Consider the following 25,781-nt stretch of genomic DNA (forward strand, 5'->3'; position numbering starts at 1 on the left):
TTCTACAAAGTTCCTGAGTTCCTGCTCATTTTTACGGCATATAGATGGAATCTGGGTGCTCTTTATTCAAAGAGCTGCAGATGGTGGGTTTATGCTGGTTGTTACTTGCGTGCTTATCGTTTGTCCATTCCTCACCATCAGTGGCTGGATCACCCTGCTCAGAAGTCTCTATTTCTTCCTCTTCACTTTGTTCTGCATTGTCTTCTTCGGCACCATTAAGGGTCTTCCCAAGCTGAAGAGTCTCCATAGTTCTCTGGGTCTCTGAAACCCAAGATTCAATTCTGCTGTTAAGCTGAACTTCTACAGAGATTGGTTCATGAGCATAATCCTCTTCCTCATCATCTTCCTCCTCCTCTTCCTCTTCTAGCATTCCTGGTACAAGAGTACTGGTGGTACTGGTCATGGATGAATTCAAAAGATCTCGACAGCTGCCATCCAGTGATCCTGTTTCTGTACTCTGCTGTGAGGCCCATTCCAGGTTGTCATCTGGTTTCACCTCATCTTTGTCACCTGGTGTGGCTTTTCCATGATTTATGCCTGAGGTAGTGCCAGTTGTAGCCAGAGGTGGTTGTTTGTTAAGAGTGGCTTTTTCAATTTGACCATTACCAGCTTTTTCTGGAACCACAGACTTACATGAGGATTCTCTCTCATTTTCAGAGGCTTCTAACCCATCAGACGTTTCCACCATATTTCTCCAGTTTGTTTCTACAAGTTTCAAGAGAAGGAGGAAACATTAATGGTTTCTGTATAAGAATATTTCTCCTGAACATCCCAGAATTGCTTAAATACCAATAGGAGCTAATAGTTTTAGTATTGTTTGCTTGAAAAATTTTGATTAGAAAAAGGGGGAAGAATGTGAAGAAAGAGACAACAGGAAGAGCTGTGAATAGCTTTGGGCTTGTACAGTATCCTAAACCAGACGTTACAGAGAGTTGAAAGTTTGTGCAGTTAATTTCTTGTGTAAGATGTGGAAGCAGCAAATGTAACAGGGAGTATAGTCAAAGAGGTTACTCTGAAGTATAACTTAAAAGGAGAAAATCGCTACAGTATCAAGTCATCTATGTACAGATTTTTGAAAAAACTTTAAACAAATTAAGTTAATTCTTTGATGTCTGTAACTTAACAGAAATCAAGATAGCATTCTTTCTGATTTACCCTGAGACTAAAAAAGATAAGTCTTTTGACTTCAAATAAGCATTCTCCCTTTTACCCCATCATCTGGGCTTAAGCAACCAGATAAATATGCCTTTTGCTCACACTAGAATAATCCATTACCATCTCAAGTTTCAAAATTTAAGTTACACATCCTATCCCCAGAAACATCAATTTAGTTCCTACCCTCTGTCATTAGTTCCTCCTCAATCATACAATCAATTCTGCGTGTGGTACCAGTTCTATACCAGCTCACTAGAACTGAAGAAGCCACCTACATTGATGTGAGTCAGGTACCTGCAATGCTTCTGAGGATTAGAAATTTAAATTATTATTTTGAATAGAACTGGGGGGGGGAGGGGGAGAATTACTTACAAAACCACCTGAGACTAACCAATTTTCTCTTACCCCTGAAAACTGTAAAATACTGTAAATTACAAGGATATATTGTATTTTTAGCTACATTTTGCAATAGGCAGCATTTAGAAAATTCCAACTACTGGTTACAGAAGTAAGTTTTAACACACTTACCATATTCTTTCTCATTCACTTCAGATATGGGTTCAGAAATAACACTACAGAATGAGATAGCACTTGCTGCAGAAGGGTTACGAGAATGACCCATATGATGGGGTGCCTTCTTGACATTCTTCAAGGCTTCTTCTGCCTGTTCCTGTTCCATTGCAGCAACCATATCTCTGTATGCTTTTCTGGCCTCTTCAGTCAGTGACACCAGCTTATTAAACAGGTCCTAAGCATGAAGGTACATTTTTATAATCATTAGTTCTCACTAACAATTTTCACTTTAAATTACTCCTTTTAGTCAAAGGTATACCACATAGTGAGTCTTAAGCTTATTAACATCAAATAACTTCAATTAAAAATTAGTTCTTCTCTATTAAATAAAAATAAACCCACCACTCCACATATACACAACTTGGAGGTATATTTAAAGATACTGTTTTTCTTACAATCGCAAGCCTTCCAGAGAATTTCAGGTGGCATTTAAGTCTATTTGAAAGCTACACAGACTCTGCAACCCAAGTGTTTTAACTTAAGTCTCCAAGTTCTGCAAATATTGAATTTCAAAGAAAAACACACCCTAATACAAATCAGGTCAAGGCCGTTATCCAATGCATATTAGTTAGGCATGCTCTCTATACCAAATCAATTCTTAACTACAAGGAATGTAATCGTTTACTTTCCCATGTGAATGGGATTACTCACCTCGGCACCCGAGTAGTTGAAGATCCCCACCACGCTAACAGGAACCAGCTTGTTCACACAGCGGCCCAGAGCTTTACGGCCAAGGGCAAAGACAAAAGGGATTTCTTGCTCCCGTGCCATGGCTATTACATTATACAAAGCCTCATCTAGTCCACCTTGAAGAAAGCAATTTTAAACAGGTGTCTAGTCATTAAATCGTAATTAAATATATATCAATAAAATTAAATAGATCTCATCATTAAAACTATGTACGTATGGCTTGACGCAACTCTCTATGCCATTTTAACCAAAATTAAGTCTGTAAAGCTTCAATAAACACAGTCACCAGCTACTATATCTCTACAGGATGGCAAGCCATACATTTGAAGTATAGTAAGTGAGGACAGACCAAAGCAATATTCTGTTGTCTGTTAGTCCTGCACAAATTGAACCAGGATTTTTCACAACTCTTTTCTGGAGCAGAGCTTTGCTCTTCTCCTACCTCAGAAAGCCTCTGTTTACGTATGTGGTTACGGCACAATGACTTGGTTGGCTAATTCACATTCCTCTTAAGGAACCCTCCTTAAGAGCACCCATTGTCCAGGACTCTAGGCGTATCAAAGATTGAAAGGAAGAGAACTGAGGTCTACTGTACATGTTGTAATTATTTTTAACCTCTTCACTCCTCGTGAACGAGTCTCTTTCAGAATGGAGTAGAAGAGAATGAATGGGGAGTGGCAATTACACAACTGACTTCTGCAAGTGTTATGTCACACATTGTAATCAAAAAATGCTTCTAACCTCACTACTTATCACTTCTAATCAGCACAAGAAAACTGTAAACAGTCAAGTGCACCACTTGTTTTATCATTTATACCTTTTGATTGGATTTTTTCGCAGTTGGGAGATATGATTACACACTTTATCTTGTTTAGCTTCATATGTTTAGTAACCTCACGTAAACCCATAACAAGTCTTCTCTTTGCTTTAGCTCTCATGGGATCCTTTTGATAGACCCGTTCCTGGAAGCTGACAAGCTCTTGCAGTAGAAGGGTAACACACTCATCTATTTCTTTACTTAGAACTTGATTACAGTATCTGTCAATTGGAAAAATAAAAAGTATTATCATAGCACATAACCAATACTAGTTCACTGAGCCTTTTCTTTTACCAAATAAAAACGGTTTTGCTTCCTCAGAACAGTTATTGAGCTGTTAGTGTTATTAAAAGGGCTTAGAAATCGGACTGTATACTGCAAGTTAAAAATACACCCTGAAGACGTTTGTATCTCCAGTAACATACCTTAACCCAAGAAGTCAAGTCAAAAATAACATTAAAAAATATGAAGAAACATTCCAATGGGTGCCACAAGCAGCTATGCTTTTCCTTAACTTGGTACTCTATAAACATTGATGAGAAGAGCAGTAACAGTGACTACTACGGTATTTTCATCATTCCTAAGTATTTCTTCCTTTTCATCTAAGGTGTATGTAGTCCACCTTTAAAAAAAGATTTTGAGAATATTCCCATTTAGCTGATTTTGTTGCAGTGATCAAAGAAAGACCAAGGGGTGTGTGTACAAATATACACATAGAGTAATTAATCTATGGCAAAAAAACCCAAAAAGAAACTTGCAGAAACATCTATTGATTAAAAGAAGGTAGCTTATGTTTAAGTTCCTCCTAAGTCTACTAAACCTAGCCATACTTAAAAGACAAATTCAAGGTTTGCACTTCAGTCACCTCTACATTAATAAGGAAAAATTCTTACTCTCTGAATCTCTTGCTGTGAATTTTGGTTATTGCAGAAGATGCCATTGGACTGCCTATTCCAGAACTAGCAGGTGAACCTTGTGACACTGGGGTCATGCAGTACGGAGAATTCTGACTTGCTGGTGAAAGTGAAGTATCACTAGGCATGCTTAGTCCAGTTTCTGAAAGACAAATTTGAAACATTATAAAATTCAAAGACATTTTTACATAAACAACAGCATCACACTTCTTACATATTACTCCCTTGCTTTTTCCAAATTAAATCCTGAAAACACTAAACAGTATTCTTCCCTGGGGGCATAGCTGAGAGAGGGGAAAACAAAACAAGCACATACCCAACACTCATCATGGGTTGGGTAAATATGCAGTACTTGAATATTCATTTAAAAATATGCAAAGCTGCTTTTGGAAACTGATAGAACAGAAGGGAAAAACCTACCTAAATGCTCCAACTTCTAAAAAAAAAAAAAAAGTTTTTTTATATATATAGTCAAGAATTTAACTTATTCCTGGAATATTTAAGATTTTCTCACATCTTCAGTCAGGTAATTCAGAAGAAAAGTTCTGAAGCAGTACATCTGGAATCTTGATAGGTACTTCCTATCTCACCCTACCCCTCTGCCAAACAAGTCAAGGACACTGAAAATCCTGTGAAGTTTCCCAGTTGCTCAGGGCTGTTACTGAGTCCAGATACTGAAGCTTATCAAGAAGAGTATTCAAATTGGATAACCTTATTTACAGTTTGCAGACTTTGTATCTGGACAATTTTCATTATGGTCACCATTAAAAAGCATTGCAATCAATACGGCCTGGTTGCCAACAAGCATTTTAGAAGAGGGTTCCAACTTCTACTACTTCAGATGTGTTAGAGATAACATCAGTAAACTGTATTGCATAAAAAGACACCTGGGAGAGGTGTCTTTTTATGTCTACTGGGAGAGGTCCCTGCCCACAGCAGGAAACCGTTCTATGAAAGACAAAATACTAAAATAAGCAGATTAGTCCAAGGTGAGGGATGGGGGGAGTGGGAGGGAGACCAGCGATACAAACCTTCCTGGGAGGCCAGCTCCTGAGACTGATCAGCAGCCAAGTTTATATGAGCCTCTTTCTGTTCGTCAGATCCCAAAAGGCTATGCTCAGCTGATAAACGGCCTTTCTTCTCTTCTCTCTCTTTCAAAATAATCTAGGAACAAAACCCAACAGCTATCAGTAGCTGAAAATAAGAGAGATAATTGTGAAGAAAAACATCCATTTGACGGAATCTAGCACAAAATAAAGTTAACTAAGTTGTTTTGAATCTTCCTTGCCAGGATAAAATCCCTGAAATCATTTGTTTCCTCTTTGTTCACACACAGTATTTTTTTTCAGCATTTTACAGATTTTACTCAATACTCTCATACTTCTACATCAATAATGTTTTCAACAGTTTGCTTTAAGTAATTCCACAGCTCTTCTAACACTCACTCATCAACAGTTTCTCACCCCTACCCCTGTGAAAAAAACACCCTGTGCAAGAATACTGGTAATCTTTGTGAAGTACCACAACAGACAGAATCCTTTCTGTCTAAAAGAAAGTGCAGAGGTAAGTGGCCATGGATATATTGGTATTACTAAGATAATCAACAAAGGCATTGACAACAAAAAGTCTGGCAAACTTCTCTGAACAGGTAGCTGTGAATTTCCCTATCTGAAATAGAGCATGCATAAGTCAGGAAAAAAAAAAAAATTGACATTTACTCTATTAAATTTTTTCACTTCAAGTTCTATACCCATTTTGAAAAAAAAAAAAAATTAGGAAAATGTAAGGCTAGCTTACTATGTTGCACTACAAACTAGTGTTCAACAACGTGAAAAAACTATGCATGTTTTGCCCTATGTTCTAGTGCTTACCCCTGCAGCCCATATTGAGATAGATTTGTATCACCTCCAACTAATTACAAGGGTATAAAAGTTGTTACATGGCTAGATCCAAAGGACAGGACAACAGTGTAACAGTAACTAGAGGGGAAAGTCATGACTCCCTTACCCCATACTCACTAGTCCTCAAGTAAAAGTTCAGTTTTATTTTGAGTGTGGGTCAAGTTTTATTTTAAGTATGAGTGGTCAACCACTCCAGAGTTGACACGTTTACCTTTTTAAGCGCTGTAGGGCGTTTCAGTTTTGCAATCTCCCTTTCTTTTCCTCTTTTCACTTTTGGAGCAGTTGAATCCAAAGGATTAAGGCAACCCATAGACGGCTGTCCCTTTGTTAAGGACTTTCTATTGGCAGACTCTTTGGTATGAAAGGGAACAGCACTGCCAACTAAATACAAGAAAGATATTAGTTTCACCAAAAGACACGTCAGCTTTATTTCAGTGCTGTTTTCAGAATTTCCACTGATGAATTCTCAAAGTACATTTTCCTTCCTTGGAAAAAAGCAGTTCATAATGACAGGAAAATTACGTCAAATACTGCTGCTTCCAGATGGTTTTAAGCTTTCTTAAAATGTTTTAGGAAGCTATGGATTCCAGCAAAATAATTACTTTAATACCAGTAAGGGATCCCTCTCAAATGACTATACATAGCTTATCAGCAAGATGATAGCAGTAAGGTAGGCTGCAAATATTTATCCAAACATTGACTTTTAGTTGTCAAAGATTATTAATTGATAGGACAAAACAGATGAGAGAGTGTAACACAAAGTGTATCTTCTGCAAGAAGAGATTAAACCAAATGCTGTCTCCAATGGAAATGCCAACTATTCTTTGCCAAGCTTTGTTTGATAGAACCCTGCCAACCTGAATTAATGTTTGAACATGTCTGAAACTCAAAGCAGGTAAATGAAGTGACACACAAGAAGGAAAACGGTCACTATGTGCATAACAACGGACTCTAGGCTACATACTATTGCTCAGGAATTAGATTCACAGGTTACAATAGATAACTACAAAGATGTCAATCCTCTACTCAGCAGAAAGCATTAAAAAAGCTAATTTAATGTTGTGTCAATAAAGAAATAGAGAAGTGTAATTAAGCCATTGCATACACTGATTATGCAACTATAACTTAGTATTCTGTGCATGTCTAGTCTTCCTTATTTTCAAATAGATACAGTAGAACTACAAGGAGGTACAGGGAAAGCAACATGGATCATTAGAAAAGACATGCTCCACAATGGAATAACTAAATAGGCTAGGGTTCTTCAGACCAGTAAAGAGATGACAGGCCTCTACAGATCACAGAGGAGGAGAGCAAGGTATGATTGTTCAGTGTCTTTGTAATACAAAGGCTATGAAAGATAAGAAAATTATGAATGGGGCACAAAAAGAGTCCCTGACTCCCACGCCACAAACAAGACCATACCAGATGGAAGCGCTTTCCACACAGCATGCGGTCAGTTTAGAATTCACTGCCATTAGACCTTATGGACAGTAAAAGCATACAATACAAGCAATGGATAGTTTAAGACAAATTTGGTTTGAGAAACCCTTGGGTCAGGAGGCCCTGAACTATAGTCATCATAGGCAGGACAGATAACCCTGGAGAGGCAAACCTCTGTTACCAGTCAGACGTATTCTCTTCTAAGCAGCTTTTAAAGAGAATTCTGTAAAATCTGTAGTATTAGCTTTGATCTAATACAGTTCTTTCCACATAGTCATTTCAGCACTGAATTACTCTCAAGACCTGAATCCCAAGTATCACAAAAGCACATTTAGCAACAGCCAAGCAGGTTAGAAATACCTGTATATGAGAGAGGTCTGGTGTTGGTGATCTGACGAGCTTTCATTGCTTGCTGCTGCTTTTCAAGAGCTGCTAACATATCACCCAAATCCAACTGAACAGGGGTCTTGCTCTTCTTCCCAGCTGCTTTTGATAGGGCTTCCTGCAACACGAAGATCACACGCTGATAAATATAAAGAAATATTGCCTGCAAAACAGTATTTACAAAGCAATTCTTGCTATTACAGAATAAAGAGGAGCAACGGCTAACTGATATTCCTCTTTACCACCAGGGGGAAGAAGGTGTGTGTGTGTGGGGGGGAAGCTACATACTTGAAGTTTTTTCTGTTCCATGCTTATCTCAGAGTACTCTTGAGCTGTTGCAAGTGCTGCTGCCAAGGCCTTCTTCTTCTGACTTTTTGCACGCTTTGGTACAGAGGTGGTAATGGGAATTGGAGTTTGGACTATATTGATTGGAGAATTCTCTGGTAAGTCATCCAACTAGTGTTTTAAACAAAATAGAAAAAAAAAAAAAAACAAAAAAACAACAACAAAAAAACAATTAAAGACCTTTCTCTCAAGACAATAGGAAATGTGGCACTCCAGAAACCAAATGAATCATTGCTTTGGTCAGCAGTATCACATCCCAATTAAGTACCTCTAGATGAGATGGTAAGTCAATAAGATTAGAAACTTATGTACACACATTTCATTTTTGTACAGGAAAGCTATTATAATTAGCTCCAATTATGCCTTCAGAAGGTTTTCCAGTCTGATTGCTAAATAAGGGAGTGGTTTTTTTCCCCTCTCCACAAAGATCTCATGTAGGACTTGACTTTCCTGGAAAGCAGCCAAAATAGATTAAGTAGCCTATGTGCACAGTTCTGCAACAAGATATTTAAAGTAGATCAGGTGTTAAAAAAAGTATCTTTCCAAAAACTGTATCTACAGCCTTAAAACAGATAGTTTATTTTCACTTAAGAATAAGTTACACAAACTGTAGTTATAGTAATGGTGTCAATTTTTCAATATCTATTTGCAAATTTGACAATTTTAAGAAAAGTCTGTATCAAAGTATCAGTCTAAATGCAAGCCCTTGCAGTCGGCAAGAATAACCAGGATGTAGTTTACATACCAACACAAAGAAATCTCAGTAATACTTAAAACTAATTTTAGTCTCAACAATCCCATTGCATCTCCTGTTTCACACAAAATTTCACATGTGACTTCAAAAAGCACAAAATTTATGAGGCTCAATCAATAAGACAGAAGTTGGGAGCTGGACTTGATCCTTACAGGTCCCTTCCAACTTGGTACATTCTATGATTCCAGGTGTCTATCGTATGTATCTTAGAGTTTCACTTGTTAACCTCCTTAGCAGACAAAAATCCAGCAGTCTTTCCAAGATTGCTTCTCTGCACCATTCATTTTAATTGGCATTTTTTTTAGCATGCAAAACTGGTAATGCAAATACTCTAAGAACATCACAATTACTGCATTATAAGTACTGTAGCAGAGATTCATAAAAAAAGTTACATGAATCAAGTAGTCTCAAAACAACCGAACTTAAAAAGGCTTTGCAAAACAAAATTACTTACTACTTTGGGAGAAATCTTTTGCTGGATGTTACTACTTTTGCTGCTGCCATTGTCACTATTTAGCTCTGGAAATTCATCTTCATCCTAAACAATATACAGATTAAGAATGAACCAAAAGTTACATTAAAAGTATCAGCTGAAACAGCTGAAGCTAGAAGAATGAATTGAATCTTAAAAGTCCCACGTAAGCTAGAAGGGCTTAAAAGTGACACAAATAAAAAATAATGAAAAATTAACAAAGTGTTCCTGTATCCAAATAACCTTCTCCAAAAAGAATAATTTATGCTTTATCCCCATCCCTGGAGACATTCAAGGTCAGCCCTGAGCAGCTTGATCTAGTTGGAGATGTCCCTGCTTATAGCAGGGAGGTTGGACTAGATGACCTTTGGAGGTACTTTCCAGCCCAGACATTCTATGATTTTATACTAAAGAAACCCAATTACAATTAGGGAGGAGGGGGGATTAACCAGAGAATACAGCAAGTTTTACTCACAAGTGAAGAGAAAAAGTTACTTTCAAGTTGCTTACCTAATTTGTCATTCACAGTTCTAAATTTTTTTACACTTCCCACAAGACCCAAATACAAGGTTTTGTACATACATAATGAAAGCATCGTATCATAATTAATGCACTATATTGCACACATCTGGAGGCAGATGTTTTGCCACTTGTCACATCCTTGCTGAGAGCATCACTTATTCCACACACAAATTGCATTGCTACAATGCAGAAACAGTTTTCATGCAACACTACCTCAAAAAACAGAGGCTCAGGACTCTGCTCTGTTCTGCTCGACTGGCTCGGAGCTAGAGGTTTTTCATGTCGTTTCTGCAAATTCTGCCTTCTTTCTGAAGATGTGCTGTGGTCTCTGCACCTGAAACCGGACTGAAAAACAAACGTGGTTGGCATGGTGCAAATTCAAGTTTTCCAGATGTGTATGCATGCATGTAATGCATTCTCATGTCTGCTAATTAGCAACTAAGAAGTACAGTTTTTTGTGGAATTAAATTTAATAAGGCGTCCTTTGGTGTTATGGTTTTTGGGGGGAGAAGTGGGTTTGGTTGGGTGGGGTTTTTTTGAACCTGCAAAAACAATCTATAGACAGTATCAGATTATTCCCCTCCTCAAACCAAATACAGTACCACTATGCAGTTATCCCTAAATGTTTAATTTTAAAAATATATGTTTTTCTTTATATTTAGCCCTAAGTCACCAGCAACTCCTAGGGTACTAACTCAGACACGAATCCTGAGGAACTGTCTCTAACTATAATCAAAAGGGCTTCCTCCCACTACATAATTATTATGCAAGCAATTACTGCCCTTTCAACCTGTTTTAGAACAATGCACAGAGTTCTCTAAGAAGCATATCTCTCAATATAACGATATATACATTCTTCTGTTTTTATGTGAAAGGCTGGTGGAAACCCACATGCAAGAGAGGCTGGCTGAAAGCAAAGCACAACTTCAACCTAAAATTCTGGATATCCCATACTAATCTATTTCTCAAGAAAGTTTCCTACATACGTGGTACAAATTTAGTTTCAAAAGAAAACCATTTCTAGGACAACTATTTGGCTGGGAAAAACCTAATTTAAAAATTTGTGCCAACTTTGTTTTTAAATATCTAAAATAGCTGCCAGATTTAGTCTGAACTGTAATAGGATAAAAGGAAATCTAGTTCCTCCTACTCTCCCAATTCTATAAAACAAACAGTGGCTTCTAAAAGCCTCCAATTTGACTACAGTTTATACAAAGATTCAGAACTGCTACAATGCCAGATACAAGCATCAATGAGCTTTTTTATATAATAAACCCACAGATACCAAATGGGAAGATTCAAGGCAAATTAACAATTCCATCTCAAAATCTAAACAGTGTAAGCTAGCTCACATGTATCTGTGCATACATGCCTGTCTATGAAAAAGCTTCCACTTCAAGCTCAGCTCTTATCTGCAATAACTGAATTCAAGCAAAACCTATGTTTAAGCAAAGGCAGATGCTTCAGCCCTCTCTCTGTCCCCCTCTGCAATCCACCCCCCAATTAAATTACACTACCAAAATTAGGAAAGTGACCTTCTCCTCACATGCTTATTACAGAAATCCACAGGAAGAAGCGTCATAGAAACATTCAAGTTTTAGCATAAAATAATTTTCACTCATTTATTAATAAAAATGCTAAAAAAATGGTATGCAAATAGAGGTTTTAAAAAGGTCGTTTCAAAGACAACAGGAGTGAGAACACTAGTTCACTATCACATCAGAAGCTTTCTTCTGAAGTGTGAATTGGTCAAGAAGTGAACTAACATTTCTACATCCACACTGTCTTCATTTCAGGAGTTACTTTACATACACAAAGTTCTTCCTAGGTATATACATATGAAGAACAGGCTATCAGAAGAAGACTGCCAAGTACAAGAAGATCCATATACCTATGTATCATATAGTGCTAACTCAAGAAACACACAGAGTAGAAATGTGAAACTGCGCTTTTAGGTTGAGTTTCTACATTTTTCATTCACTGTTTTCACTAACTTTTCTTCAAACGTTAATTTTAAAAACAATTTTCATACATTACAAAAAAAATAGAATACTTAAATCAAGAACCATTAACAACATACCTGCGAATTACTTCTTTGCTCAGCTTGTCTTCCACCTCTAGAAAATGTCTGTGTTTTTTCAATCCAAGGTTTTTTTTGAGTTGCCTGGGAATTTACATTAGTCCAACTGATACTAGCTGAAAGAGACATATCATATATGAAAAAATAAATTAGTATGACAGAAAGCACCATAACACTACCCAACAAAGCCAGGAACACAATTTTGATACAAAGTCCTCTGAGAAGGTCTAATTCTTCTTTGGCAACACTTACTTCTGTAGCTATTTTTAGACACTAGCAGAATTGCCTTTATGGAAGAGTCAGGTGAGTATCAAACTGCCAGCAACTGATCATTGGGAAGCAGACAAAGAAGACCTAGTACTACCTAGTGCTTGGATCTAGTACTACCCAGGTATGAACTGCAGTCCTACAGGAGAAGGAAACCTGAGGATAATATAATAGAAGCACAGCTTTGTCTGAATGCTTCCATCCGAGTCTGTCATCTCTAATCCTTTACAGAAAGACAACTGTCGATACGCCATTATCGATAGCTACTCAGACACTTGTTTGTTCAACAGGTAACACGGGCAGAGGTGGTCGTAATCACAGTAAAGATCTATCTTCAGAGTTATCTGACCAGTTAGAGTGGCATGCTGGAAGTAGCTCAAGAGATGGTTCCTTGCAATTCCTACAACAAAAACACAAAAGTGACCCAGCCAAGCTAAGACAATGCTTACTTGTATTTATCGATGGTTCTACAACCTGAAAAGGAAAAACAACTTTTTTAGTAATTTGTATTAGTCTGTAGGATACAAAGCTAGCTAAATTACTCAGTTCTGTTTACATACATTCATTGCACAGGAATCTGTATTTCTCGAAGCCATAGCTGCAGCCTGGTTATTGCCATGCTTAGGACTACAGTAGCCACTGTCACTGTCGATGTCTGCTTCGCTTGCGCCTTGCTCACTGGAAGACTCTGCAGCAGGGTGAGAAGTTCTCCTGCGCCTGCCTTTTGATTTCCAAAGCATTGCAGAGGCACTCTCAGAAAGTGACTTATTCGCTATATCTGAAGGGAAGTCTGCCATAAAGAATGAAAATATTGTCCAGGAATTGTTAGAAAACACGTAAAAACTGCACATCAGAAAAACCAAAGGAAAATGCAAAAGACTTTGCTTATGACAACAATTTCCTTTTAATAAAATTAAAAGCTGCAGTGGATTTAAACACCTTATGTCTAGGTCCAACTATTAACAATAATCAACTCCTTTAAGAGGAGTTTGTTTTTGACAGTGGCAAAGTATCATATAATTGCAACATTATAATGTGACACATTGAGTAGGTCTCTGCAACCACCAGCACCTCTTCTTTATTATCTTTTTGATCTGCAAGCATTTCTCTTAAAAGCCACATCTAAACCATCCACCTTCTTTCAGGAAAGGTGGTGACTGACGTGTAGTTCTAGATATTTTGTACGGTCTGAACACAAGACAGAAATTACCTGTTTGCTGTGATGCATCAACCAACAAGACAATCTTTGATCTGTTCTCAGGACCTGATGAACTAGTCTCCTTTTGAGTGGCGACATTTTTCACTGGAGGACGTTTATTTTTTATGTGCGTCTGTAACTGTTGCTGTTTTAAAAGATTAGGCACAAAAGTCATATGATTTGACTTCATAGTTGTCATCAAAACAACTAAAAGTTCTAATGCTTTCTACAAAAATCACAAGTTTAAAGACAAGCAATTAAGGGGAATATAAATTAAAATAGTTGATTTATTAACCTTTTTGCAGTACTTTCTGCATAAACTTTTCATTATGATATGGAAGTATCCAAAAAAAGATAAAAAAGTATGGGTATACTTCCTTTGTTCTCTAATGAAATAATTCTAAGCTCAGACCAAACTAGCATAGAGGCTGTTGAAGGGAGTTTCCCGTGTTGCACTTCAAGGCTTTATAAACTCACTGAGTACTTTACAACAAAATACTTCTCCAGACGGAGTTTTGCTAGTCTCCAGTTAAAACCCTTCCTAACCACCTCTCCCTGCATTGGTACTACTGGCATACCTCTTCTTGCTCAAATAAGAGATACATGTTTCCTGTGCAAAGATATTTTCTTATACAGTTCTGCTTATTCTATTAAAAAAAAAAAAAAAAAAAAAAGACGACTTACTTTTTGTAAGACTGGTCCCCTGTTACTGCTTCTGCTCCGCTGACTGGATAATGGAAAGACCTGGCCCGAGGGGTTGGGACGCTCCGTGCATTCTGTGGTAACTGCATTTACAGCATTTGCTGTTTGAAAGGGTGCAGAATAGGGAGTACGGAAAGGATGATAGAAACCCATGACCTGAGCACATGGTGCTGGCATCAGCTGATAATAAGTATATTCTGTAGAAACAGGTGGTTGTGCAGATATTATAGGGTAGGCAAGGTATGGTCCTGCAGGATTTGGGTTGGGTTGCTGCCATCTGATGTCATTGTTGTATAATGGAAACTGTCTGTAAAAATCAAAAGGAAAGACAACTGCTTAGTAAGCTTTTCCCTCTTCAGGAAATGCAGACCTCTACCACACCCTTAAAAAGAAAAACAAAGCCAAAACCTAAACAAACACACAACCAAATAATAACAGCTCATTTGTTTAATCAGCTCCTAGCTTTTAATAACCGAACTTAAATTTATTAGGACTTCTTAGAGATGCCAATTAAATGATTCACAAGCTCAGATTACATTGAAGTGCAAAATAAGTATCCTTGTTGACCTTGCATTTGTATAAACTTATTAAAATTCTAGTATTAAACTTAGAAATAAAATGTAGGTATTACCTTTGACAAGTACTTCAGATCCATTATAATTTCTTTGTTTCAGAAACACATACAACCTAAGTAAATACCTAAGCTTACACAAGGTAAGCTAGCAGACACATGAACAGTGACATTCATTAGCTAACTCAGGGCCAAGTAATTTATTAAGTTGCCAGCTCACCCTTGTTCAAGGTTCCTATGAAAATGCAGGCCTTAGGAAGCACATGTAAAACAAGGCACTGACAAACTTACTACTGAAACCAAGTGTAGAGACTTCTTCCTGTGTTTATTTGTGATACAGCACACTACAAGACCTTGGAAACTAGGAACCCTATTCTTTTTCTCTTCAAGCCCCCAACAGACCAGAAGACCATCTACATGGAAGACGCAGAGGCCCAAATACTAGAGAATGAGAATAGAAGTAAAGATACAGCAAAATCTTACAGATCTGCAGCAGGCAACTGCTGAAGGACTACTTTTGTTCTTACCTAGAGCAACAGCAACTAAGTGCTGTCCTACACAAACACTGGGTCTATTTTTCAAAACCAAACAGCTATAATTCTTTATGCCTTAAGTACAAAATAAGCAACACTGAAGTTGTGCATTCACTGGACAACATGTCTGGGCTAGAAGGAAGAGTTCCTAAACTCAGTGGATTGTAACTCATTAGGCAAAGAAAACTGGATACAGCTACACTTAACAAAAGTGCCAGCTGCGTACTGTTTTGCAAAGCTGGACACCTGGAGCCTTGGTTCAGCATCACAGATTCAGACACAGGCCTCCTGACTGCCCTGGAAGATGCAAGAGCACAGCAAATGACTTTGTGGGGGATTTGTACCAGACCTCTGTAGCCAGGGAAAGAAAGGCAGCAAAGAAGATGAATAGAGAAAAGCAGAACAAAGGAAATAAGTCAAAAAAAGACTGGAGACAGAGAAACTTCATTCTCATCCGTGAAGCATCAGAAGATGACACACGGTGAACAAAATGAATATGGAGCCAACAGCCACCAACTCCTCTCAAGTCTACCAAAAGTTTAACCTCATTTAAGATTAGATCATCTTCTGTGAAGCCCACAACCACTTATTACCTATTGGATTGGTTTTCCTGTACAAACGGATAGCAAGTGATCAGGTAGCTAGGGATAGGAGTTGGTTCCATGCCATTAATTCCTCCACTGTCGTTCGGAAGTGCCATTGGGATCATTAAAGTTTCCGGACCTTTCTTCTGAGGAATAAATGGTTCTACTTCAGCTGACAGCTTGACATTCTTAAAGAGAAAAGAAACAATGTACCAATTAAATAAAATCATAAATTGTTTGGGAAAAATATAGATTCATAAAGTTCAAAAACGATAATTACCACAAATAACAAGCAAATGACTGACAAGGCTACAACGTCTCTGCAGTAAAGTGTAAGAGCTGGAGAACAGCTGGCAAGTGCTCGTTACATCTTTCCCATCAACACAGAGCGTAATATAGATCACCAACTTTTAGCATTTGTATTAACCTGCACATTTTCAAAGTACAATACAAACAATAACCGATTCAAAAGTGAGTGAAGTTCACATCTTGCAGAGGGTATACTGGTCTGAGCACAGAAAGAAATTGAATCAGCACAGTAGGTAGAACACAGTCACGGAGGCTTTCTTAAGTGAAACCAGCATATGGAAGATGTAGTAATGCCTGGCCTGCTCTACAAAATTTACCATGTTCCCACACAAGTATAAAAAAGATTTTTTTCAGCAGTAAACCATAGGTTCAAAGAAAATGATCTCCCCCAATCCCAATGGTATCTCCAACATCTTACAAGGTACTTTTACCCACGCTTTTGGCCTTGTATGGAATAGTTTGATCTGATACTTAAACAATGAAAAACATTCTACTCAATAAAACAACTGCAGATCCAAAGTTATCTTAAATTCTATATTCCATTATGTTACAATCAGCTAAAAAGCATCTTTTTTGTACAAATATTTCAGCTTAATTATACTTCTCACATTAGTATCATTAAATACAAATTTTAAAGAAGATTCTCTCTAAAGCAGGTGAGGACTCCTGGAACTTTTCCTTCCATTTGTCTAGGAAAGAACTCCAAAGACAATAAATGCATAATCTCTACAAGTTAATGCTCTCATTTTACAAAATGGAGAGCCTGAAGGTTTGATGTGCTCAGGAAGTTCACCAGCTGAACTTCCATATGAGCAGAAACATTTACCAATGGAAAGTCTGAAAATATCACGGCAAGAAGTCCTACATCTACCACACGCTTCTCAGTCCCTGTCCTTGCTCCATGTCAAACCCACAATGCATCCAGTGACAGGCTTTCTGTCAAATATCTTAATCTATAAGCTTATTTTAAAAGTCCCCAATACTTAATTTTTTAAGTAAGTTCCCGTATTTGTTTTGCTGCATGGGTGTGGCAGAGGTGGGAGAGGTTAAGTTGAAAAACGTTTTGAAATTATAGTTGTCCCAGTCAGTAAGAAAAGCTACTTTTACTTTGTAAGTAGGTACTGTAACATATCAGACTGAACTAGGAAAAGTTAGATCAAAACTCACTCATGCAGAGTGTTGGATCTTTTAGTTAGTCTGACACTTATATACAGGAAAATTTTATTACTGAGAAAAAGGCAGAATCATCAAGTAAATCAGTAAAATAATGAGTTACACCATAATTCAAACAAGTTAAAAACTCATATTTAAGTACTTTGCTGTCATGTACTCATAGAAAGAAGAGAAAAACCCCATAGTTAAGACTGCAAAAGCTCCCTAGCTTTCATATAAATATTATGTTCCCCGTTAAACCGCCACCAGTCTGATGCACTCTACTTTTGTAATATAGAAGCATTTTAAATACATGTTACTTAGGCTTACAGTATTAGAATTGTATGCCAATTTCAAAAATTAAACCCAAAACATGGCTCAATTACTTCTTTTCAACTCCACATAGGACATTCAAATTAGCTAATACTGAACACAGTAATACTGTTAACAGCTATTGGGATGACTTCTACAGGTGGTAACTTTTCCTAAAAAAAAGTTATTGTACACAAAGCATCTGCCTGTGTTGATTTTTACCCTTCCATTACCAGTTTTGTTAACTCACGCTTCTTTCGTGCCATTTTATGCAGTATTAGTTCAAATTTCACCATTAGTCATTTCTGTAAACATCAGTTTACCAAATAATTTCTATGTAAATGTCAATCACTTTTTCCAAATACTGCACATCTCACTAAAAATGACCTTTATAAACACAGGAGGAAGCTTTCTAAATGAAATGCTGTTCAGGATAGGAGATGATTCTCTGCAGGACGTCTGCAAGTATGGATATAGCTTTGATCTTGGGTTAATAACAACTTGGATGGTAAGACATTCTGTGAGCCACCATGACCAAGGCCAAAGGGTTGTTTGTAACTGACCTGAGAATTCAAGAAAACAATAGAAAATAGTGGGGGAGTGCAAAAACCTTGTAATATAGAGTCCATGATTACTAAGATTATTTTTAACCATTTCTTGAGAAGCTTCTCTGTATTTGGACTTGTCAGAGTGCTGGGAAAGCAGAAATGTACCTTCCAATAAAATGACTCTCTGCTTTGATATGCTTATTTTGTAAGAATATCAGTCATTTACAGATAAAATTGTAGCATAAGAGACTTAAAGTTTCAGAGCAATCAAGAGCAAAACAAAACGCCTAAAAAAAAAAAAAATCAGGTAAAAGGATAAAAGTGGAACTAGAGTGGCAGGGCGGAGAAAAAAAGCACATCTTAGCAAGAGACAAGATACACTACCTTTGCCAAAAAAAGTGGTTTTTAGTGCCTGTTCTGAAAACGCTTACGGTTATAAGCGCTACAACAGAAGTATCACCACCTGCTGCGGAACAAAATCTACAGCACAGTGACCAATCACCTTGATATTATTTAAATGCATCTCCTGATCATTAAGTAGCAGGCAAACGTTCCTTCCTTATGTGTTAAGTTTTTCAACTCCTTAAGTTACATTCTGAGGAAATAAACGTGGTGCAGTTCCAACACAAATCAAGCACTCTGCTCTCCCCAGAGCTTCTGTTGTGACCCTCAGCTGCAGGGTGACCCACCTCCCCTCTACAAAACTCCAAGGCATCCTCCCCAACACACAGCCCCACGAAGATAAACACCATTCATTAAAAAGATAAAAATTGTCAAGTGCTTATGTACAGCGATCATACAGTAAGTAACATAAATCTCTCCACTGAACACTAAGAGGGTTTTTCATACTATTTCAAGATTACCAGGCAAAAACATTTGCTTACAAACAGAGTCGTGGACTGGCCTACAAAACTAGATGGCATTAATTTAAAGGAACATACCAAGGCTGTGTCATCCATAGAAAATTCAGCAGTAAAACTAGGATGAGTGCTTTACAAATACAGTATTCTTAATGAAGCACTGAAAACTTTCAGGTAGCTTTCTAATCTACTGGTTATTATCTCCCAGGAACGTGTAAAGTGAACTTCGGCCAAGATACTAATTATAAACCATGCTAGTACTGGCTCAGAAAATAGTCAAAACATTTTATTTGTGACTCAGGTTGGAACAAGATTCCCTATTCTAAAGGTCTTTCCCATCTGTCTGTCTGCTCTTTTCCTATATTATTTTGGCAGACTGATGTGGAAATATGAAAATCATTCCTTAATGGGAACTCACCTGCACAATGGTCTAATTACAACTATTTTTGCAATATTGTATTGTATCAGCATTTGTTATTAGTATTAGGAGAGAACAATCTTTCATATAAAGTATTAAAAAAAAGGAGATACAACTGATCAAAACAGAAGCTGAATTACTCTGATGAGCAAGGCTGTCACAGAAAAATTGTCAGTTTGCAAAGATAATCCCTACCTTACATTTCCATCCAACTATTTTGGATGCAATTTGATTTACTTAAATCCTTCCAGTGAAAACAGGATTATGTATCTTCTAGTCTGAGGCTGGCTTTTTTAAAAAAAAAAAAAAATTAAAAACTCCAAACACAATACAATGTTACTATGGAATTTGACAAGTTTAGGAAAATTTCATTTGAATTGATCTGCTTGATTTTGATAGGTTCAAACTGTTTGGAGATGCCTCAACTAGAAGTACAACTTTAATGTTTCCTTTCCTGCTGCCCAGTCTCTCATAGATGTAGTGATTAACCATTACTATGACAGAGCAATCGGCTGATACGTTTAATTACCATTTTCTGTACAGCTGATAACATAATTAGTATACCTATAGTGGTAAAGATACGGCATATCCTGTAATCATAAACGCGTACGGATGTATTTGAAAGTTAATTTGTTTTTTCACACACAGAACTCTGACAGTATGTGTTATTTAAAGGACCGGAAGCTGCGCTTCAGAAATATTTTACGGTCATACCTTAAACAACGCTTTCTTGTACAATTTTATCTGTACCTACAGGTTTGTTTGGTTTGTGGAGGTTTTTTTTTCATGCTTTCAAGAAGCATGTTTCAAAAAAAAAAAAATTCAGGGTAAACCTCTGTTTCTAAATTTTGCATTTTGTTCTGCAGGCACAATATAAATATATATGCTAACTCACCAGAACAGCAACTGAAAACTTAAAAACCTTAATACAGATGTTTCAAAATTATTCTACAAGTGTAAGACAAGCAACCCTCAGGACAACTGTTAAGTTTCATTAGATAACAATGCCCCACTCCCACTTTAGAGCAGCAAAGACAGCTCACATGTATTACCAACTAAACAAAACTAACTTCAACATATTGCTTCCTTGTAGTATTTTACCAGTCCCTCTAAAATACTTCAATGCTCTTTTTTTACATAGGACACCTCTTCAGATGAGGGCAGTAAACTTCATTCAACTTAAAGCAAAGAGTGGCAACAAATGTACTGCCAGGTCAGACCACTAACCAAACCAAAATATAAACAGAATTAGCTCTCCAATGTGATTATCCAGACATTTCGGGACATTTCACAGCTGCCTAGTGGTTTCATTGGACACACGAGGGAAACCAAAATAGCAATGCTAAGTAATTTGCCCAAAGTTTTCTCAGCAGATTTTTTTTTTTTTAGGACTATGGTTTTCCTCAGCCAGGAATAAGGGTTGATGTATACAGCCAGCAAAGTAACTCCTCTTTTTAATAAATGGCATTTTAGGTCTCCTGGCTCCCAGTATGTTGTCAAAACAACAGAAATAATACTCCCTTAAGAGCACAGGAAGAGAAAGTGAAATAGAAAGCAGAAAATAATCAATTTAGTAGCAAGTAAAGGTGCTGCTAATTCCTCATTGGATTGGACAAGGTAAAAGTATCTCCAGCTGAAACATTTCTTTTAACAGGTTGTCTCTGTGCTTCTTTGGCCAGACATAGAAATAATAATGCCAAATAGAACAGTTTGCTGCTGTTGTTTTGGGGTTGTGGGGTTTTTTTTAAATACCATGCTGACAGGGCTGAGACTCATTGGTTACATTTCCCACTAACTACTGAAGTAAACTCCAGAATAAGAAACTAGATCTTTTTAAATTGCATTTTGTTTCAGAAGCAAACACTAAGTGCATAAATCAAAGTGCATGCAAATATGTATAAATCCTCAAAGTCTTCATTCACACAGTACAAATGGAGTGACAAGTCCAGATGAAACAGAACTAACAGGACTGATGTCACTAGTTTTTAACCACAGGTAAACAAAGCAAATTAAAGAAGAAAGATCTGTCAGACACTAAAGAATTTTGGGAAGGTTCCTACACTTTTCCTAATCCTTACCAGAGAGCACTTGTGATACTAATTTATGCTCTAATTGCTCTTACAGTATTGACATTTATTCTAGCCGGTATCTACTGAAAAAATAGCATTTTGCCAGTGACACCAGTAAATGCAGGATCAGACCCCAAACAGTTAAAGTAATATATATTTTTGATCAGGCAATCTAAAGGCAAACATTGCAAGAAAAAAAATATTTTTGCATGCAATTTTTTATGTTTACTCAACCTTTCACACCACAAAGCTAAAAAAAGCTTTACTGAAATTGACCTCTGATGACCAAACTCAATTCTAATTGTAAATTTAAGTCATGTTGGAACATCAGCTTTTCAATCAGTTGCCTATTAATGGAAGCACACCCCTTCAAAAGAAACCAAGATTTATACAGAAGTCTCTTTTGTACATATCCCTAGTTTCAATTTACAAAATGTTTTTCAGTAGCTCATTACTTATTTCAGTCCAACAATTACAACTCTTCCAAGACAGCATATACGCTGAAGCGATCCTTTGTTTCCTATATAAAAGCTACTGTAGTCATCAACAGCTGCAAAGACAGAAGATGACACAAGCAGGAACAGAATGGTAAACTTTGTCCTATAGTTATAGCACTGTATGTTTAATCTTAGAAAAGTTTTTGTCCATTGTAGCTTAATGTCATTCAGCATGTTCCCATTAAATAGGATCTCTGTCAGCTTGCTCTCTTAGAAGAGAACACTTGGGTATCAATCTCACCATTTACAGGGTGAGAAAATAGACACAGATGCCACATTTCAGAGGGCTATAATAAAATCAGCTGTTTTTCTGTTTCAAAGTCTGGAAACAAGAAGTCTCATCACAAATCTAAGATAAAAACATAGCTCAAATAACTTTTTTTCTGAGAATACAAACCTGCTTCTGCATTTTGGATATCATAATTTAAGACTCATTTTAGTAGTAAGACAGGTCACATTTAATCTATTTTAAGAGAAACTTTGCAAATGTGGAAGTCATTGTTTCTATAATTAGTTGCTTCTAAGTGGCAGATACTTCAGGAATGGTAAATATGCAGTCCAACTGGAAACACCAGCAGCAGGCCCCTGAAGAAAGCACAGAATTTAAGCCTCCCTATTTAAACACATTAATTTCAAAGCAACACTTGGTAAATACACTATGAAGTTAGTCTTTCTCTCTTCCCTCAGCTCACAATAAGGGAACCGTGCTTAATTCTCCTCCCTTTCACATCAGAAAGTACCATGCTCAGAATCTAACAAAGCTACGTATTAGATTTTTTACATATATGCAGAAAATGAGCAAGAGGCACAACATGGCCAGTTGGCATGTTTAAACTGAAACCCAGAATATTCTACAAAAAGGAGGGAAAATTAAGGTTGAATATTTATGTTTTAAAAACCTTGTCCAAAGAGAAAGAAGCTACCAAGGGGATCCTCTTCACTTACCTAGTTTATAAAGCTCAACAGTACTATGTACTAAAAGTGTGAATACAAACAGCATCCTCACCTCCACAAACAAGTCAACCATAAATCTATGATAAAAAAGATGTTAATATATCATATCAATAACATTTAAAATCACTGCAGAACATATTCTATAATAACATAATAAAAATTCTCACAAAACTCAAATTCTCCTGCACTTTCAAGATTCAAGAGAAAGTAGTGTGCAAAACAGAGCATGGGAAAACTGACCTTTTCCAGTTTGTCTCAGATCAAAATTCCATCACGGATAAGAAACACTGAAGGAAGTTGAGTAGGATAAAGAACAGAAAACATTGGTGTAGATCTATGGCAAGCCAGCTGTTGAATGGTCAAGAACAGCAGAGGCAAGCAGAACAGGCTGCCTTTAAGCAATACGAATACAAAATGCAGGTCATCAATTTTGCAACTTCACCTGATTTCTCAACTGCACTAATGGAATCAAATGTCTTAATCACAGGGCAAGACAAATGTAGCACTTAAAAAAAAGTCAAAGTACAGCAGAACTTTTGAGAGGGGAAGTTGTTTCTCTTCAGTTTTCTACCACTATCAGCTTCAACAAAAAGAGTGCCAGAGGTCACGTGCCGAGTTTTATCTCTGGTAGGAAAATAACTCCTGACTGCTGAAACTCATATGATTTTTAATCGGAATAGTTTCAGCTCTGGAATAGACAAAAGTAAACTTCTACACCCACTACAAAAATCACAACTTCTCCTATAATAATATAATTATTTTTTAACTGCTTCATTATGTTGTACAATGTCAGCTTCAAAAATATCACTGAGTGTATGTTAACAAGAAAAGTAATATCAGAATTTAACTAACAGAACCCTGAAGGGCAATCTACAAGTAACATCCTTTTGGTTTTTAGATGTCCAAATGTTCTTGGTGCACATCCTACTGATTTACTAAGCCAACACCACAAAACTCTGTTCAACTACATTCCTCATCAAAAGCATTTGAGATCCCCCTTGACTTGTGAAATACTACACTTGAAACACAGCACAATATTCCTACTCCCTCACATGCCAATTCCCCAGGAGTTATTCCTACAAGTACGTACAGTTACCATATCACGCATGGGAGAGTATTCTGGGGAAAAGGGGAGAAGAGGTTAAGTACTACTAACACATATCAGCAATGCTTTATTATTTATCAGATGTCATGCAATTCAGACACAGAAAGGAACCCAAATGAAAGAAAGGATGGAACAGTAGTCAGACCTGATGTAACTTCACCAATTTCACTGGTCAAGGAGACTATATCTAATTCTTACAGCACAAAAGACTCAAACCCAAAGCATTTAGGTAGCTCCTAATCAACATGCTACTGCATAATGAGAAGACAAAAGCAACAAGATAGCTGAATCATTTTTACACACTTATCAGGTATTAATTATTTGTCTGCCTAGAAGCCTTACTAGTTGGATAAGGAACCACGAGGACTAAACATGCTGCATACAGAACAAATGAGAAGATAGCTCCTGCTTCAGAGAGCTCAGCTGCACCTCACAAGTTAAAACACTGTACTAAGATAATCACACAGAGTCAACAGTTTACCCCTTTGAAGAACACAACGATTCGCAGTTTTCCTGAGCTATCTGCAACAAATAAAAAGAGGATGGTTTGATAGGGACATGAGTGTGAACTTTCATTAACAAAGAGCAGAAGCCACAAGGAATAAATATTTCACAAGCACAGTGTGGTGCTAATTACAGACGAACCAAAGGAGAGGAAAAAGAAAACTGACATGAGACCCCAAAATCTTAAGGCAAAAAGTATAACAGATTAGACTAACATAAGTTTTACAGTATAAGAAGTTTTTCTACAGGAAAGCAAATAAAAAAGCACAAAAAAATTTAAAACCATTATCACACCAGAAAGTCTAGTAAGAAAGACACTGTTCCACAGTGTCACAGCCATACTGTAATTAGATACACTGTCCACTAACTTCCTCAGACATACACACAAAAGGAAAAGCAATATATCTGTACAGAGTGCATTATTACTCGGTAACTACTTTGCTACAGGAACTTGACTTGTTTTCAAGTTACCCTACTATTAGTACCCCTGGAGATGGCAAAGCTGACAACTACCAAAAAAAAAAAATTGCAAGAATTAATGAAATTTCAGTACAATCTGCTGAAACAGAAGCTTAAAAATAAGATCAGGTTGTTATGGATTGCAACATTCATTTCAGACCTTTTAGAACTACCTGACGATGATGAAACATTTTATTGCATATATGTGACAAATCATATGAACTTCCGAGTTCCACCTTAAGTTTCTTCATATCTTCAATCTGAAGGGTCTTAAGGATAATGTAAACCGATTGCCTTAACAAAGCCAAGCTAAACACGGAAGAAAAAAAGATAGCAACTTGTAGAATTAGTGAGCTATCCCCAACTCTTCCCACTCAACCAGCTGAGACCATCAGCTACACCCTTACCCGGAAAGTATCAACCTTAACCAAGAGTGACATAGCTCTCATATCACAAAGTTCTCCAGAAACCTGTGACAGACTGTCCTAACGACCGGGCAGATTAAAATTAAGTGTCACGAACTGCAATTATTACCCACACTTGAAAGAAAACCTGAAGGAACAGGAGGGAGAAGGCCAAAACGGAGCGTTACATCCCTCCGCTAACGCCAAGTGGAGATGCTCACGGTTTTCCAGCTCACCCGGGCCGCGCCGAGGCTGGACGGGCACGGCTCCGCGGCTCCCGCGGGAAGC

At 37.2% G+C, this 25,781-nt stretch overlaps 1 protein-coding gene across 1 annotated transcript; it reads right to left on the reverse strand.

Moving 5' to 3' along the window:
• Positions 1-25,398, reverse strand: SECISBP2L (SECIS binding protein 2-like; the record flags this gene model as incomplete). The annotated part of the gene is made up of 18 exons (XM_008946177.1): positions 1-705; positions 1,684-1,903; positions 2,380-2,534; positions 3,236-3,456; positions 4,129-4,291; positions 5,181-5,313; positions 6,262-6,431; positions 7,851-7,992; positions 8,163-8,330; positions 9,428-9,511; positions 10,181-10,312; positions 12,048-12,163; positions 12,764-12,788; positions 12,875-13,104; positions 13,525-13,657; positions 14,197-14,521; positions 15,912-16,090; positions 25,263-25,398. Coding segments are annotated over 18 exons (3,406 nt in total), but the record flags the coding sequence as incomplete, so codon positions are not given.
• Positions 25,399-25,781: the final 383 nt, after the last annotated feature.

Source organism: Merops nubicus, unplaced genomic scaffold, assembly GCF_000691845.1.
Source record: "Merops nubicus isolate BGI_N331 unplaced genomic scaffold, ASM69184v1 scaffold35658, whole genome shotgun sequence".
Classification (NCBI taxonomy): Eukaryota; Metazoa; Chordata; class Aves; order Coraciiformes; family Meropidae; genus Merops; species Merops nubicus.